This window comes from Euprymna scolopes, chromosome 43 (genome assembly GCF_053919585.1).
Source record: "Euprymna scolopes isolate OS-2025 chromosome 43, ASM5391958v1, whole genome shotgun sequence".
Lineage (NCBI taxonomy): Eukaryota > Metazoa > Mollusca > Cephalopoda > Sepiida > Sepiolidae > Euprymna > Euprymna scolopes.
The window spans coordinates 61,130,114-61,147,068 of NC_136524.1; the positions used below are offsets into that span (position 1 = coordinate 61,130,114).

The window sequence follows — 16,955 nt, forward strand, 5'->3', positions numbered from 1 at the left end:
TTGTAATTCATATGCAGCCCCTCCTCCCATATTCTCTCCTGTGTCTGAAAACATACTATGCAACATTCAAATATCTGTATATGATGTTGCCAAAAACCTTGATTACAGTAAAAGCAACTGGCCCTGATGGCATTTCTATTCAAAAGGATTCAACAGAACTAGTTCCCATACTTACAAAACTGTTTAAGCATTGTTTTAAGGAGAATTGCTTCCCAACACTCTGGAAAACCTCATCAGTATGCTCTGTATTTAAAAATTCAGGTGATCGGTCATCTCCCTCTAAGTACAGACCAATAAGTCTCCTGTGCATCATGAGTAAGTTGTTGGAATCCATTATTAAATAAAGAAGTAGTCTCAGCAAAAATAACTTCCGCAGTGACATGCAATATGGTTTCCATTCTGCTAGATCTACAATAGATGTGCTAACAATTATATCTCATAGGATTAACGAATCTCCTGATGGAGGCTTCCTTTCTAGGGCAATTGCTCTTGACATATCAAAAGCCTTTGATAGAGTATGGCATATAGCTGGAGATCTTGTGAAGTAGACCTATGGTATAGTCGAAAATGTCGTTTCAATTATTAAATCATTTCTTTCTGAGAGGTTCATAATAGTGGCTGATGGCCAGAAATCAAAAGCTCACAATATTAATGCTGGAGTCCATCAGGGGGTCCATCTTGAGCCTAACTCTCTTCCTGATCTATATTAATGATCTCCCAAATCACACCCTAAGATCATTTGTAGACATTTATGCTGATGACATTACCATCTATGGCAACATTTCAAAGGCTGTAAACAACTAAGTTCTCTCTGATTCTCTCTCCTCTGATCTTGATCACATGTTGAAATAGGGGAAAGAGGTGGCTGGTTAATTTTAATGCATCTAAAACCAAGCTTCTATCTTTACATCATCAATGTTCTGATCCCTGTCTGGCACCAATCGAATAGCTCTCGTCTTGTTGCAGTGAAGGGGTGGGATTTTGTTGCTTGTTTGCTGCTTGTCAGGTTAGTTGGGAGTATGTATGTCAAGGGGACATACATACTCTGTCTGTTAAAGTACTCGTAAAATAGGCACAGAGATGCAACTGGTGCTTGGCCGACAGTGCAGGATCTATTAGATTTGAGACTCTTTTTTGAACCCTGTCTAAAAGTAATGACAAAGAACTTGGCTGTTGGTTCAGTCATGTCCTTCGTTGTCACCCAAATGATTTCATCCAGAAAGTTATTGAACCATCCCCTTCTCAGGTTTGGAACAAACGATGCGGAGGTTACTTAAAAACCTGACTCAGAACTGTGAAAGAAGATACCGAGCTGATCGTGGGCTCTTGTCTCTATGGAATCCACCACTGGAACCATGATTGCCTAACACTCCTAGCTGCTACTGCAGTGAACGTTCATGCTTGGTCAGCATTTGTTCAGGATATTACATTTTCTCTGGATGGAGACAGCCTAAACACTACAGAGTGAATGCCAAAAACAAGTACAGTACATTTGAAATAGAAAATTGAACCCCCCCTTCTAAAATCTAAAATACTAGTTGGTAGAAGGGAAGTAATTAACAAAGATTTTTTAAAATCTAATGAGTTGAAATCCATAGCTAAGAAACATGACAAACGATTGATTTTCAGAGATTTTTTTTTTTTTTAAGAAACTAAGATAATAGAATGACATTTTAATTAATATGAGTGTAAAATGTTTAAAAAATAAATCCGGTATCAGGTTGCCTGGAAAATTTGTGCTGAATATTAAAGGAAATAAAAAGTTAAAAAAAAAAAAGTATGCCATTAAATATATATTTAATAAAATATAAACTATTTGGTTGCACAAATCTTCAGATCAAAGGATTAAAAAAAAAATAAAAAAATAAAAACATAACATTCAGTACAGACCAGACCAATAGAAGACCAGATAAGAACACTAAATTGGATTCATTGGATTTATCTCTATATGGATAAAAGTATTATTGATATTAATAAAATAGCTGTAGGAATTCCCCTCTGGACAAAAGTATCATAGTCACTATCTTACGTAACTTTCGAACACCATTTTAGATATATTTAGTCGTGATCCTAAAATACTACATTGCATTCTACAAACAACGTCATCACAATCGCAACATTATTAGAGGAAGGAGTCCCTATTTTTCTCTCTAAATATTTACTACTACCACTGCTACCAGTTGTCATTGGAACAAATTTTATATGTTCCACAGATTCTGTGATTACACCGACCGTAACTGGCTCATACATACATAGACCTAACAATCTTTCCAATTTCTGATTTATCTATATATATAAAAGTGAAAATGTGTGTATGTATGTATGTTTGTTTGTGTGTCCGCTAAAAACTTTCGACAGACAACGAAAATTCACAAACTCTGTATCATATTGAAGCTCCATCCTTTGCTCGAAAAATATCGAAAAATTGGCCAAAAATGTTAATTTTTCACCCCGAAATCGACAATTTTTGACAGGGGGGAGGGTCAACAAAATCGGTCCTCGCGTGATGACGACCGGTTCTACGCATGCGTCAGATGACGTCATGACCTGATTTACTTTAAATAGTTGAAAAACTGATGTATTTAATTTTACTTACTTGATTTTCAAGAATTCTTTTATTACTATTTTTCTCCAGGAGAAAATGCATTTTAAAAGAAGGTCCTTGGATTCTTGACTTTGTTTCCATTTCATAAAACTGATCTGAATAATCACTGCAAAAAAAAAAAAAAATGAACGTTATTAAATCATTTATATATATCTATCATGGCACATTTGTACAGTATCAGACTGCGGATACTGGTGTCATGAGTTCAATTCCAACCTATGCTGATGACGGCTTTTTTTCTCTTCTTAATCACTCTCTCTCCATTATAATCTTTTAACTTTATTTAAATTACCCCTCCCTCTTTACATCTTATAATTAAAGTTCTGTGTTTTAAGTTTTTTAACTCCAACTTTTAAAGAGTTCCTACCTAAAATAAAAATCCATTATTCATTGAACTTTTGAATAGTCAAGTCGCTGCCTGATGATATCTGTTGTTTGATTGAAACAAGTGGCTATTTGTAGCAGCAGGATGTGAGCATGTTTATATAACAATAAACAAGTATATATATATATATATATATATATATATATATATATATATATATATACACACAGTAGAACCCTGAGTTACAGTGGCCCTAGAATACATATTTTTCAGGTTACGATGTAGAAAACAATGTTTTTTCCGGCCCCTGGTTACGGTATTTGCCCCACCTTATAATGTTATTTAAACTGTTATTTTATTATATACATGTGTATTATATATTGTACTGTATTTTGTTAGTAATTTTTGATGCCGTATCCCGAGGTTCTACTGTGTGTATATATAAATATATATGTGTATAAAGTGTTTTTAGAGGCGGCAAACTGTCAACTCTATTTTCTTAAATTGCAAATTTGTGAACTATTGGTAATTTTGATCAACTTAGTTTGGCAATTTATCATGAATTGTGCAAATTTATTTTTTGGAAAATCATTTTGAAACATTTGATGAACGTATAATTTCATGAAATAGACCTATCAAGTAGCCACTTTTCTTTGGGGGTTATGTAAAGTCCCATGCCTACAACAGACAACAATAGATAACTTGAAAGACAACATTCAATGAGTAATTGTCGAAATACAACCTAATTTAATGCATAGAGTTTGTGAAAATAGAAACTCTAGATTACTCCATATACACGCGAATCACAGGGGTCATATGACCAAAATTGTTTTTTTAAATTATAAATGCCAAAAATTAATCTTTGGAAGTTACACTTATATCCTGGTTTATTATATCCGCGTTACACTGTACATTAACACAGTCTCTAATTTGGAACCAAAGAAAATCTCTCTTATATTCGTTTTTAATATATTCTAGTCTCTTATATTCGGGGGGGGGGTGTATATATATATATATATATATTAAATAAAAGATGAGGAATTAAAGTTACAAATAACTTTATATTATCAAAACAATAAGGAAAGAGTAAGAGAGAGAAAAAAAAAAGAAGTCTCTTTAGACCATGGCATTTCGAAGCTAAATGCTTCTCATCAGAAATGGAGAAGGGCCAGAATTATGTAAAATATAAATAAAAATTGGCTTCATAATGTTTAGATTAGAGAAATCAAAGAAAATGAAGGTGTATAGTTAAGAAATATTAAAGGAGGTATAAGGTATAAGAATAAAGACTTTGAAATGTAAAAATATTAAAAATATGACAAGGAAGAAAGAGTCAAGCATACGTGAAGAGGAATGAAACAATAGGAGAATAAAAATCAGAAGGGTAATATATGGGCAAGCAATAGCAAAAAGGAAATAGGGATCATTAAAGAATAAGTAATAGAAGAAAAAAGGAAAAGATAGGGAAGAGAGAGAGAGAGAAGAAAATGAAGAAAGTGAGAATGAAGATAGAAAAAAAGTGAGGGATATGAAAAAGCATACATTAAAGTCATATCCATAAAAGATAAAGTAATTTATGTGGGAAAGCTCAATATGTAGCAGAGCAAAAATAAAAGTTAAAAAAGAAAAAAAAAATCTTAGCTCAATCTCATAAATTTATTTCAACTCAATAGAGCCTTTACAAATGAGAGGACCAGCCAAGGCTTATCGTTTGACTCGATACTGACAAGTCAGTTGACAAACCTCGACTGATCCTCTCTAAAGTTAAGTATGTGTACATGCTTATATATTTCTATGTATGGAATTCACTCTTAAACAATTTAACCGATCATTATGAATTTTGGTACACTATTGCTAAGAGTAAGGGTGGGTAATATGGGCTATATTTATTTCGATTTAGTTTTATACAAAAGGAATGAAAATTCATGAAATTTTAACAGTAGATATTAGGTGTCAATTAATAATTATTTCCCAAATTTCAGTTTCGTTGGTGTATTTAAGAGGGCTTTTAGGGCAGCATAATATGGACAGAACTTCTGATTTGAAAACTTGAATATTTCAGATTTGCTTTAAATTTGAACAAGATTCCCTGAATTTCAATTTCTTCTTAAGACCCCTTAAGCCTTAAATTTTACATTTTTTTTAAATAAAAAAATCATATAATAGATTTGGATCAAAACTAGAATAAGTATTATAGATATAAAGTTTAATATCATTATATGCTGATTTTAAAATTCATAAGTGGAGCAAAACTGTTCTTATACATGCATATCAAGACACAGAGGCCACTTAAGGATAAGGTTTAACGACAAGTGTTAAATAGATGGTGAGACAACACCTTGAGGATCGATCACAATGGTTGAAATTGGACAGAACTTTATTTATGAGGATCTTAGCTTTGAACTTGAAAATAGTTATGTTGTAGTCAACTGAGAGAAGACCTATACTATTGTATTCCACAGACAGGTGGTTATTGTAAAGAAACTTGCTCATGGAGTTTTATGTACACAGAAGGGAAAAGGAAATTTATTTACAGTGGTTGTAGAGAGACGAGTTTTCAATGTGAATGTTTTACAGGGTGAACCATAGATTGGAGCTCAGTCGTAGGATATACATTTTGTTGCTGTTGTTGGGAGCGTAGCATCCTCTCCTTTTATTGGGTAACCTCCCAGGTATTATCTGCTCTTTTGTGTGGAAGGGGATAGTATATTATGTTCATTCCTCATAACACCATGCTTTGTTTGGAAGGGGTAGTGTACCATCTATTCTGTTGTCATATCATCTTCCTAGGCATTACCTCCTTTTTTCTTAGGAGGGGAACAGTATATGTTTGTTCACCATATCATCTTCAAAGTCGTATATTTTAGCTAGTAAACATACATATATGAGCGTTGACCAGGTAACATATCAAATCCACTCAAAGCAGTTGCCGTAGATTGTTAATAAGTTCACTGAAGAGTTTTTTGTAAGGCTGGTTTTCGAGAAGAAATATTAAAAATCTTTTTCAAAGTTACATCAATTGCCAATACTTACCTCTTGGTAGATTTTTTTTTCCATTTGGTATCTTCAATGGTCATTTCCTAGAATAAAAATAATTTTTGACGTGACTATTGACCCAAAAATTAAAAAAAAAAATATAATCACTGATCTCGGCACTGATATATATATATATATATATATATATATATATATATATATATAGAGAGAGAGAGAGAGAGAGAGAGAGAGAGAGAGAGAGAGAGAGAAAAGAGAGAGAGAGAGAAAGAGAGAGAGAGAGAGAGAGAAAGAGAGAGAGAGAGAGAGAGAGCAACAAAACTAAAGAACTCTTTCTCTGACAAGGAATTTTTAAATCTAAAATTAATTAGTAAAAAAAAAAAAACAAATAGAAAAGAAAATTTGTTTTCACATCTAAATGCATGTTCTAAAACAGTTTATCTGTTTATTCTATTTTTTTTCATTTCAAGATGCTTTTACTTGCTTACACACACACATAGTTAGTAATTTATAAAATATATATGGGGATTAAGCTACACTGAATATTCCGCGTTTCATCCACTCTAGGATTCTTCAGGCTAAGCCATATATGTTTAGCCTGAAGAATCCTAGAACGGATGAAACGCGGAATATTCAGTGTAGCTTAATCAGCATATATATTTTATAAATTACTAACTAGCTCTACCTACGTATTGAGCACTTTTGAAGTAAATACTTAAAGTTTACAAAGTTTACGCATAAATCTATACTTTCGTATATTAATTTTATGTCAGTAAATGAAGTAGTTTTATATATATATATATATATATATATATATATATATATATATATAAAATAAAATTATTATGTATTGGCAGCAGTTTGAAAAGCATATCTTATTTTTCTTTTATTAATATTATTGGAATTTTTCTCCTTTTCCCTTGTAAATTTTTGTGAATTATTCCATGAATTTCGGCCTTTGGATTATTTTGGACCATCTTCCAATTACGGGATTTCCTTGGATTTTACATGTGCAAATGGAAATTCAATTAAATTTCTTGAAGTTATATTTTTGATTTTACTGTCATTCGATTATTTATCTTTCACCAGACTATCCATTCACATGTAATCACCTTTTTCTTCACCATATTCCCTCTGCTTCACTTTTTTTTGTTATCAAGTAAGATCTTTGACTTACTTGTTGTTTCATCAAATACTTTTGCATGCAAAATCTGATCTCGCATTTTGCTAATTCCTACCCTCTGATGAGAAGGAAAGTATTTCTTCGAAACTCCGCGGATTAAGGACTATCCACTTATCAAGTGTTTCCTTTTCAAAGTAAATATGTTTTTAACTCTTTTTCAAAGTGTTTTGTAACATGTTTTATTAACTGTTTGCTTGTGTATATATATATATATATATATATATATATATATATATATATATACACACACACACATACTAACAGGCCACCCGATGTTTCCTGGTCGTAAAATACGCATAAATATCATATTATAATTCATACAAAAACTGTGACATGTATATGCGAGTATTATATTTTTTCTAGACAGTTCACTTCCTGTAAGTAAAAAAAGGAAAATTTTTTTAAGAAGTTTTAACATTGTTTTTTTTAATATAATTTTTAAACTTCGCTTATTCTTTTATTTTGATTTACCCCCCCCCCAAACACGCACACACCTCTAAACACCTGGGCAATGCCGGGTAACCCCACTAGTAACAAATGAAAGGTACTTGTGCACTTATGCTACCATGCTGAAATAATAATGTCATTATTTAGAAACCCATTCTTAACATGAGGAAGGAAGGATGTTTTGTTAACTATTCTGTACTTCCACCTAACAATTAAATAAAAAAGATATCGTGAAACTTGAATTTATTTTTAACTTATTGTCAAGACCATTTTTTCAAATCTGTGAAACAAACTCGTTTATTTTTTTAACTGAGGATATCTAAATAATAATAATAATAATTAGGCGGTTCAATAAAAAAATTTCATTGTGATGCATTTTGTAAATTTTTACCTTGTTTCCACCTTAACATTTTTCTTTAAAATGAGTACCTTTTAAGGTTTTCGGGTATGCTGAAAACGAATATCGCATTTAAATTTTCCTCAAATAAGTCGCTTACTGGATATTAAGCAATGTCATTTCTTACGTTATTGCTAGTGGCCATCTTGGTATGCGTGTTTGTGCATAGTTTCTCGGGGTTGCGTTTGTGCGCTTGCACATACCAAGATGACCACCAGCGATAACATAAGAAATGACATTGCTTAATATCCGGAAAACTACTTATTTGTAGAAAATTTAAATGCGATATTCGTTTTCAGCATACCCTAAAATCTATAAATGTAATCATTTTAAATGTTAAGGCGGAAACAAGGTAAAAAATTACCGTTTTATTTCTTTGTTTACATAGTTGAATTTTCAGTAAAACAGAATAGAAATGAAAAAAATTACCATCAACTGGTGACTATATAGTTGTTGCTTATCAGAATTCCTGATATCCTGGTACTGTGAAAGTTACATCGAGGATTCATGTAGAGTACGATTTATGGTTGCATCTCAGAAAATAGGTGTATATTTTGGGCCAGATAGAGAGGATTTACAAAATTGAAAATCGGACTGGTCCCAAAATGCATAAGTTCTAATCTACTATGGTAATTTCCATTTTTTACAGAAATCCAAAATCTATATGAAAAATTTTCTTTGATTTATTTCTGAGACTAATTCATAACTACTCAATTTTTTTTTCTTTGAGGGGAGTAGTAAATACTGGCCATAAATGCTCTTTAGGCATCAATGGCTATGCCCCAGATTAAGCTCTCCTTTGGTGAGGAGGTAGGAAAATGCCTATTCTCAATAAAGATATATTCAAATACCACTATAATACTTAGTTTTGTTCATAAATAGACACCCATTGTATGATACCATGCGCCAGTTTAAAAAAAAATTGAAATTTGTACATCTGAATTTATAATTCATGGCTTATGGTGAAGAGAGACAGCAAAATTGACTGCACATTCAGAAAGAACACACAATTTTACATAAGAGTGCCAAGTTTCATGAGAATAGTTTGAAAAATAAATAAATGGTGGCGAAATTACCAAATTTCTTGAAATGTTGAGGTCCATAATTTAGCCCCTTTTTCTAAAGAAAAATGTCCATGGAAAAGCCTAAATTTTGACACTTAAAATTCTCATAACTTTTGAACTACTGATGGTATTTGCATAATTCAAACGGTTTTAAGCATCTTTTACATAGCTCTTTTCATGCAATTATCTAAAAAGAAAAAAATCAACTTGTAATGCTACTTCAAGATCAAAAAGTAGCCAACAATAAGTATTAGATGAATGGATTCCGACCAAGAAAATAGCAATTCCTTTGTCAGAAACACCACTCATGAAATATGAGGACTAAATGACAAAATAACGGAAAGCGAGAGTTCCGACGCAGACGAAAGTAAACCAAAGGTTCATTTATCTACATTAATAACTTACCTTTACATTTTCCGGATCCTTTGTTATAAAAACGGTGCTGATTCCTTCTGATTTGCATTGCTTTTCTATTTTATCTAAAGACTAAAATACAAAAACAACAAAAAATGTTTTCAAACAATCGTAAATGTTGCTGAAAAAAAGTGTGTGTGTGTGTGTGTTTTTTGTTTTCTTTTACATGGTAGTCACCACTGATCAAGGCCCAGAAGACACTTGGGGATAAGGTTTATTGCGTGTACAGTAGTCAATGGGATAGTATTGTAGTAATCATTAGTAACGGAGATTTGATAAAGAGTCTTACTTAAGGGGGGGGGCGGTTCATCAGGAATTTGTTTACGTTGGACTTGAAGACATCCAAGTTGTAATCAAGTGGGAAACAAGCAAACAGAACAAAGTTCCACAGGTGTACACTTCTAAGAAAGAAGCTTTGTTCATAGAATCTACGTTTTGATCTTGGCACAGATAAAGAGTGGTGAAAATTATTGACAGTTCTTTCAACTAGACAAGTGTTTATCATGAAAGATTGGTGAGGGGGGGACCAAAGATTGGAGCTCAGACGAGCAATTGCCATGGAAGTAACGATACTCCTCAGAAAAAATGAATGGATTCTATAGAGTCAACGTTTCTCCCGTCATTGATCAATCATCCCTTTTGAGAAAGCCTGCATAAGATGAGCAAAACGTTGAGCCTATAGGTCTCTCTGCCTCCATTTTAAATTTCATGTTTCTTTTTTTTTTTTTTTGTAAAATGTTCTTTCAGTTATATTTCACTCTTTGTGTATACCAAACCTTTTTACTTGGATCCTCAATGTACGTCAAATATGATAACAGAGCACATCTAAAAGAATCACAGTATAGTTACATTCCAAGATCCAAATATTTATTTTTCATGCCAAACACCTCCTCCAGCATATTAAAATTTTGGTAGGCAGCAGGAACTAACATACTATGTTGAGACTTTTTTCTTATTTTTTTTCCAACATAATATTACCATGTTTTTTTTTCCCCTATGCAAAACATTTCCATTTTTTCTGAGGAGTATATGCACAAGAAGAATAGGTATTGACATAATAATAACCAATTGTTTCTGCATAATGAAACAAACTTGTAAAAACTGTACTGAAATTTTAACATATTGGAGGAGCTGTTTCGCATGAAAAATAAATATTTGGATCTTGGAATGTACCTATACTGTTAAGATAAGTAAAATTACATATGAACTTTATTAAATTATCAATTCAATAAGGATTGTAGAAAAGGAAAAATAAACAGAAGGACCTCTTTAGGCCATGTTAACTGAACAGAAGAGAAAAATGCAGCATTATACAAAAAAAAAAAAAAAAAAGGATAAAAAGACAATATCGACTTAAAAAAATACATTTAGATTAAAAAGCGAAACCAGGAAAAAATTGAAAAATGGAGAAAAAATAAAGAAAAACAGTTTTACACTTTACTGCAATTTCACAGGATTCCGATCATCAAAAGTGTATTAATACACTTTTGATGATCAAAATAATATAATAATAATAATATAATAATAATAATGATTAATAAGACAATGACATCTCTTATATTGAATGCAAAAATAGAAATCAAACTACGAGAAAATTACTGTTAATTTTTGACGAGGCAATATTCATAGATATGTACATTTTTACTAAATCTTTTTAATTACATTAAAGGTTCTAGCCTAGTTTATTTTTTTTTACTAATATTAAGAGTAAATTCTTATTATAAATAAAAACTTATTTTATTTTAAATAAGAAATATTAAGACAAAATTTACTTCTATTTATTCTTATTTTTAATAAAAAATATTAGGACAAACATTTATTTTTTATTTATTCTTATTTTAAATAAGAAATATTAGGACAAACATCTATTTTGTATTTATTGGGTTTTTTTTAAATAAAAAATATTAGGAGAGACATCTATTTTGTATTTATTGTTTTTTTTTTAAATAAAAAATATTAGGACGGACACCTATTTTGTATTCATTAATTTTTTAAAATAAGCAATATTAGGACAGACAATTATATTGTATTTATTCTTTTTTTTAAATAAAAAATATTAGGGCAGACATCTATTTTGTATTCATTCATTTTTTAAAATAAAAAATATTAGGACAGACACTTATATTGTATTTATTCTTTTTTTTAAATAAAAAATATTAGAACAGATATCTATTTTGTATTTATTTTTTTTTTAAATAAGAAATATTAGAACAGACATCTATTTTGTATTGATGCTTTTTTTAGAATAAGAAATATTAGGACAGACATTTTTTTTGTATTTATTCTTTTTTTTTAAATAAAAAATATTAGGACAGACATCTATTTTCTATTTTCTTTTTAAATATTAGGACAGACATCTATTTTGTATTGATGCTTTTTTTTAAATAAAACATATTAGGACAGACATCTATTTTGTATTTATTCTTTTTTTAAAATAAAAAATATTAGGACAGACATCTATTTTGTATTTATTCTTTTTTTAAATAAAAATATTAGGAGAGACATCTATTTTGTATTTATTGGGTTTTTTTTTAAATAAAAAATATTAGGACAGACATCTATTTTGTATTTATTCTTTTTTTAAAGTAAGAAATATTAGGACAGACATCTATTTTGTATTTATTCTTTTTTTTTAAATAAAAAATATTAGGACAGACATCTATTTTGTATATATTCTTTTTTAAAGTAAGAAATATTAGGACAGACATCTATTTTGTATTTATTGTTTTTTTTTAAATAAAAAATATTAGGACAGACATCTATTTTGTATTTATTGTTTTTTTAAAATAAAAAATATTAGGACAGACATCTATTTTGTATTTATTGTTTTTTTTAAATAAAAAATATTAGGACAGACATCTATTTTGTATTTATTCTTTTTTTTAAATAAAAAATATTAGAACAGACATCTATTTTCTATTTATTCTTTTTTTAAAATAAAAAATATTAGGACAGACATCTATTTTGTATTTATTGTTTTTTTTTTAAATAAAAAATATTAGGACAGACATCTACTTTGTATTTTTTTTTTTTTTTATTAAAAAATATTACGACACACATCTATTTTGTATATATTCTTTTTTTAAAATAAAAATATTAGAACAGACATCTATTTTGTATATATTCTTTTTTAAAGTAAGAAATATTAGGACAGACATCTATTTTGTATATATTCTTTTTTAAAGTAAGAAATATTAGGACAGACATCTGTTTTGTATTTATTGTTTTTTTTTAAATAAAAAATATTAGGACAGACATCTATTTTGTATTTATTCTTTTTTTAAAATAAAAAATATTAGGACAGACATCTATTTTGTATATATTCTTTTTTTAAAATAAAAAATATTAGGACAGACATCTATTTTGTATTTATTCTTTTTTTAAAATAAAAAATATTAGGACAGACATCTATTTTGTATATAATCTGTTTTACAGTAAGAAATATTAGGACAGACGTCTATTTTGTATTTATTCTTTTTTTTTAAATAAAAAATATTAGGACAGACATCTATTTTCTATTTAATCTTTTTTTAAAATAAAAAATATTAGGACAGACATCTATTTTGTATTTATTGTTTTTTTTTAAATAAAAAATATTAGGACAGACATCTATTTAGTATTTATTGTTTTTTTTAAATAAAAAATATTAGGACAGACATCTATTTTGTATTTATTCTTTTTTTAAAATAAAAAATATTAGGACAGACATCTATTTTGTATATATTCTTTTTTAAAGTAAGAAATATTAGGAAAGACATCTATTTTGTATATATTCTTTTTTTAAAATAAAAAATATTAGGACAGACATCTATTTTCTATTTATTCTTTTTTTTAAATAAAAAATATTAGGAAAGACATCTATTTTTTATTTATTCTTTTTTTAAAATAAAAAATATTAGGACAGACATCTATTTTGTATTTATTGTTTTTTTTAAATAAAACATATTAGGACAGACATCTATTTTGTATTTATTCTTTTTTTAAAATAAAAAATATTAGGACAGACATCTATTTTGTATTTATTCTTTTTTTAAATAAAAATATTAGGAGAGACATCTATTTTGTATTTATTGGGTTTTTTTTAAATAAAAAATATTAGGACAGACATCTATTTTGTATTTATTCTTTTTTTAAAGTAAGAAATATTAGGACAGACATCTATTTTGTATTTATTCTTTTTTTTAAAATAAAAAATATTAGGACAGACATCTATTTTGTATATATTCTTTTTTAAAGTAAGAAATATTAGGACAGACATCTATTTTGTATTTATTGTTTTTTTTTAAATAAAAAATATTAGGACAGACATCTATTTTGTATTTATTGTTTTTTTAAAATAAAAAATATTAGGACAGACATCTATTTTGTATTTATTGTTTTTTTTAAATAAAAAATATTAGGACAGACATCTATTTTGTATTTATTATTTTTTTAAAATAAAAAATATTAGGACAGACATCTATTTTGTATTTATTGTTTTTTTTAAATAAAAAATATTAGGACAGACATCTATTTTGTATTTATTGTTGTTTTTTTTAAATAAAAAATATTAGGACAGACATCTACTTTGTATTGTTTTTTTTTTATTAAAAAATATTACGACACACATCTATTTTGTATATATACTTTTTTTAAAATAAAAAATATTAGAACAGACATCTATTTTGTATATATTCTTTTTTAAAGTAAGAAATATTAGGACAGACATCTATTTTGTATATATTCTTTTTTAAAGTAAGAAATATTAGGACAGACATCTGTTTTGTATTTATTGTTTTTTTTTAAATAAAAAATATTAGGACAGACATCTATTTTGTATTTATTCTTTTTTTAAAATAAAAAATATTAGGACAGACATCTATTTTGTATATATTCTTTTTTTAAAATAAAAAATATTAGGACAGACATCTATTTTGTATTTATTCTTTTTTTAAAATAAAAAATATTAGGACAGACATCTATTTTGTATATAATCTGTTTTAAAGTAAGAAATATTAGGACAGACATCTATTTTGTATTTATTCTTTTTTTTTAAATAAAAAATATTAGGACAGACATCTATTTTCTATTTAATCTTTTTTTAAAATAAAAAATATTAGGACAGACATCTTTTTTGTATTTATTGTTTTTTTTTAAATAAAAAATATTAGGACAGACATCTATTTAGTATTTATTGTTTTTTTTAAATAAAAAATATTAGGACAGACATCTATTTTGTATTTATTCTTTTTTTAAAATAAAAAATATTAGGACAGACATCTATTTTGTATATAATCTGTTTTACAGTAAGAAATATTAGGACAGACGTCTATTTTGTATTTATTCTTTTTTTTAAAATAAAAAATATTAGGACAGACATCTATTTTCTATTTAATCTTTTTTTAAAATAAAAAATATTAGGACAGACATCTATTTTGTATTTATTGTTTTTTTTTAAATAAAAAATATTAGGACAGACATCTATTTAGTATTTATTGTTTTTTTTAAATAAAAAATATTAGGACAGACATCTATTTTGTATTTATTCTTTTTTTAAAATAAAAAATATTAGGACAGACATCTATTTTGTATATATTCTTTTTTAAAGTAAGAAATATTAGGAAAGACATCTATTTTGTATATATTCTTTTTTTAAAATAAAAAATATTAGGACAGACATCTATTTTGTATATATTCTTTTTTAAAGTAAGAAATATTAGGAAAGACATCTATTTTGTATTTATTCTTTTTTTTAAATAAAAAATATTAGGACAGACATCTATTTTCTATTTATTCTTTTTTTTAAATAAAAAATATTAGGAAAGACATCTATTTTTTATTTATTCTTTTTTTAAAATAAAAAATATTAGGACAGACATCTATTTTGTATTTATTGTTTTTTTTAAATAAAACATATTAGGACAGACATCTATTTTGTATTTATTCTTTTTTTAAAATAAAAAATATTAGGACAGACATCTATTTTGTATTTATTCTTTTTTTAAATAAAAATATTAGGAGAGACATCTATTTTGTATTTATTGGGTTTTTTTTAAATAAAAAATATTAGGACAGACATCTATTTTGTATTTATTCTTTTTTTAAAGTAAGAAATATTAGGACAGACATCTATTTTGTATTTATTCTTTTTTTTAAAATAAAAAATATTAGGACAGACATCTATTTTGTATATATTCTTTTTTAAAGTAAGAAATATTAGGACAGACATCTATTTTGTATTTATTGTTTTTTTTTAAATAAAAAATATTAGGACAGACATCTATTTTGTATTTATTGTTTTTTTAAAATAAAAAATATTAGGACAGACATCTATTTTGTATTTATTGTTTTTTTTAAATAAAAAATATTAGGACAGACATCTATTTTGTATTTATTATTTTTTTAAAATAAAAAATATTAGGACAGACATCTATTTTGTATTTATTGTTTTTTTTAAATAAAAAATATTAGGACAGACATCTATTTTGTATTTATTGTTTTTTTTTTTAAATAAAAAATATTAGGACAGACATCTACTTTGTATTGTTTTTTTTTATTAAAAAATATTACGACACACATCTATTTTGTATATATACTTTTTTTAAAATAAAAAATATTAGAACAGACATCTATTTTGTATATATTCTTTTTTAAAGTAAGAAATATTAGGACAGACATCTATTTTGTATATATTCTTTTTTAAAGTAAGAAATATTAGGACAGACATCTGTTTTGTATTTATTGTTTTTTTTAAATAAAAAATATTAGGACAGACATCTATTTTGTATATATTCTTTTTTTAAAATAAAAAATATTAGGACAGACATCTATTTTGTATTTATTCTTTTTTTAAAATAAAAAATATTAGGACAGACATCTATTTTGTATATAATCTGTTTTAAAGTAAGAAATATTAGGACAGACATCTATTTTGTATTTATTCTTTTTTTTTAAATAAAAAATATTAGGACAGACATCTATTTTCTATTTAATCTTTTTTTAAAATAAAAAATATTAGGACAGACATCTATTTTGTATTTATTGTTTTTTTTTAAATAAAAAATATTAGGACAGACATCTATTTAGTATTTATTGTTTTTTTTAAATAAAAAATATTAGGACAGACATCTATTTTGTATTTATTTTTTTTTTAAAATAAAAAATATTAGGACAGACATCTATTTTGTATATATTCTTTTTTTAAAATAAAAAATATTAGGACAGACATCTATTTTCTATTTATTCTTTTTTTAAAATAAAAAATATTAGGACAGACATCTATTTTGTATATAATCTGTTTTAAAGTAAGAAATATTAGGACAGACATCTATTTTGTATTTATTCTTTTTTTTAAATAAAAAATATTAGGACAGACATCTATTTTCTATTTATTCTTTTTTTAAAATAAAAAATATTAGGACAGACATCTATTTTTTATTTATTCTTTTTTTTAAATAAAAAATATTAAGACAGACATCTATTTTGTATTTATTGTTTTTTTTAAATAAAACATATTAGGACAGACATCTATTTTGTATTTATTATTT

General features: G+C 26.6%; 1 protein-coding gene across 1 annotated transcript in view; it reads right to left on the reverse strand.

Annotated features, from left to right (window-relative positions):
* The window catches only part of LOC145268362 (eIF-2-alpha kinase GCN2-like), a 217,889-nt gene that overhangs the window by 18,960 nt on the left and 181,974 nt on the right, over positions 1-16,955 (reverse strand). The window contains exons 27-29 of the mRNA XM_080123893.1: positions 9,421-9,501; positions 5,964-6,010; positions 2,597-2,711 (exon numbers count right to left, since the gene is read on the reverse strand). Of these exons, the coding sequence (XP_079980019.1) occupies positions 2,597-2,711; positions 5,964-6,010; positions 9,421-9,501 (243 nt within the window). The remainder of the gene's footprint in view (positions 1-2,596; positions 2,712-5,963; positions 6,011-9,420; positions 9,502-16,955) is intronic.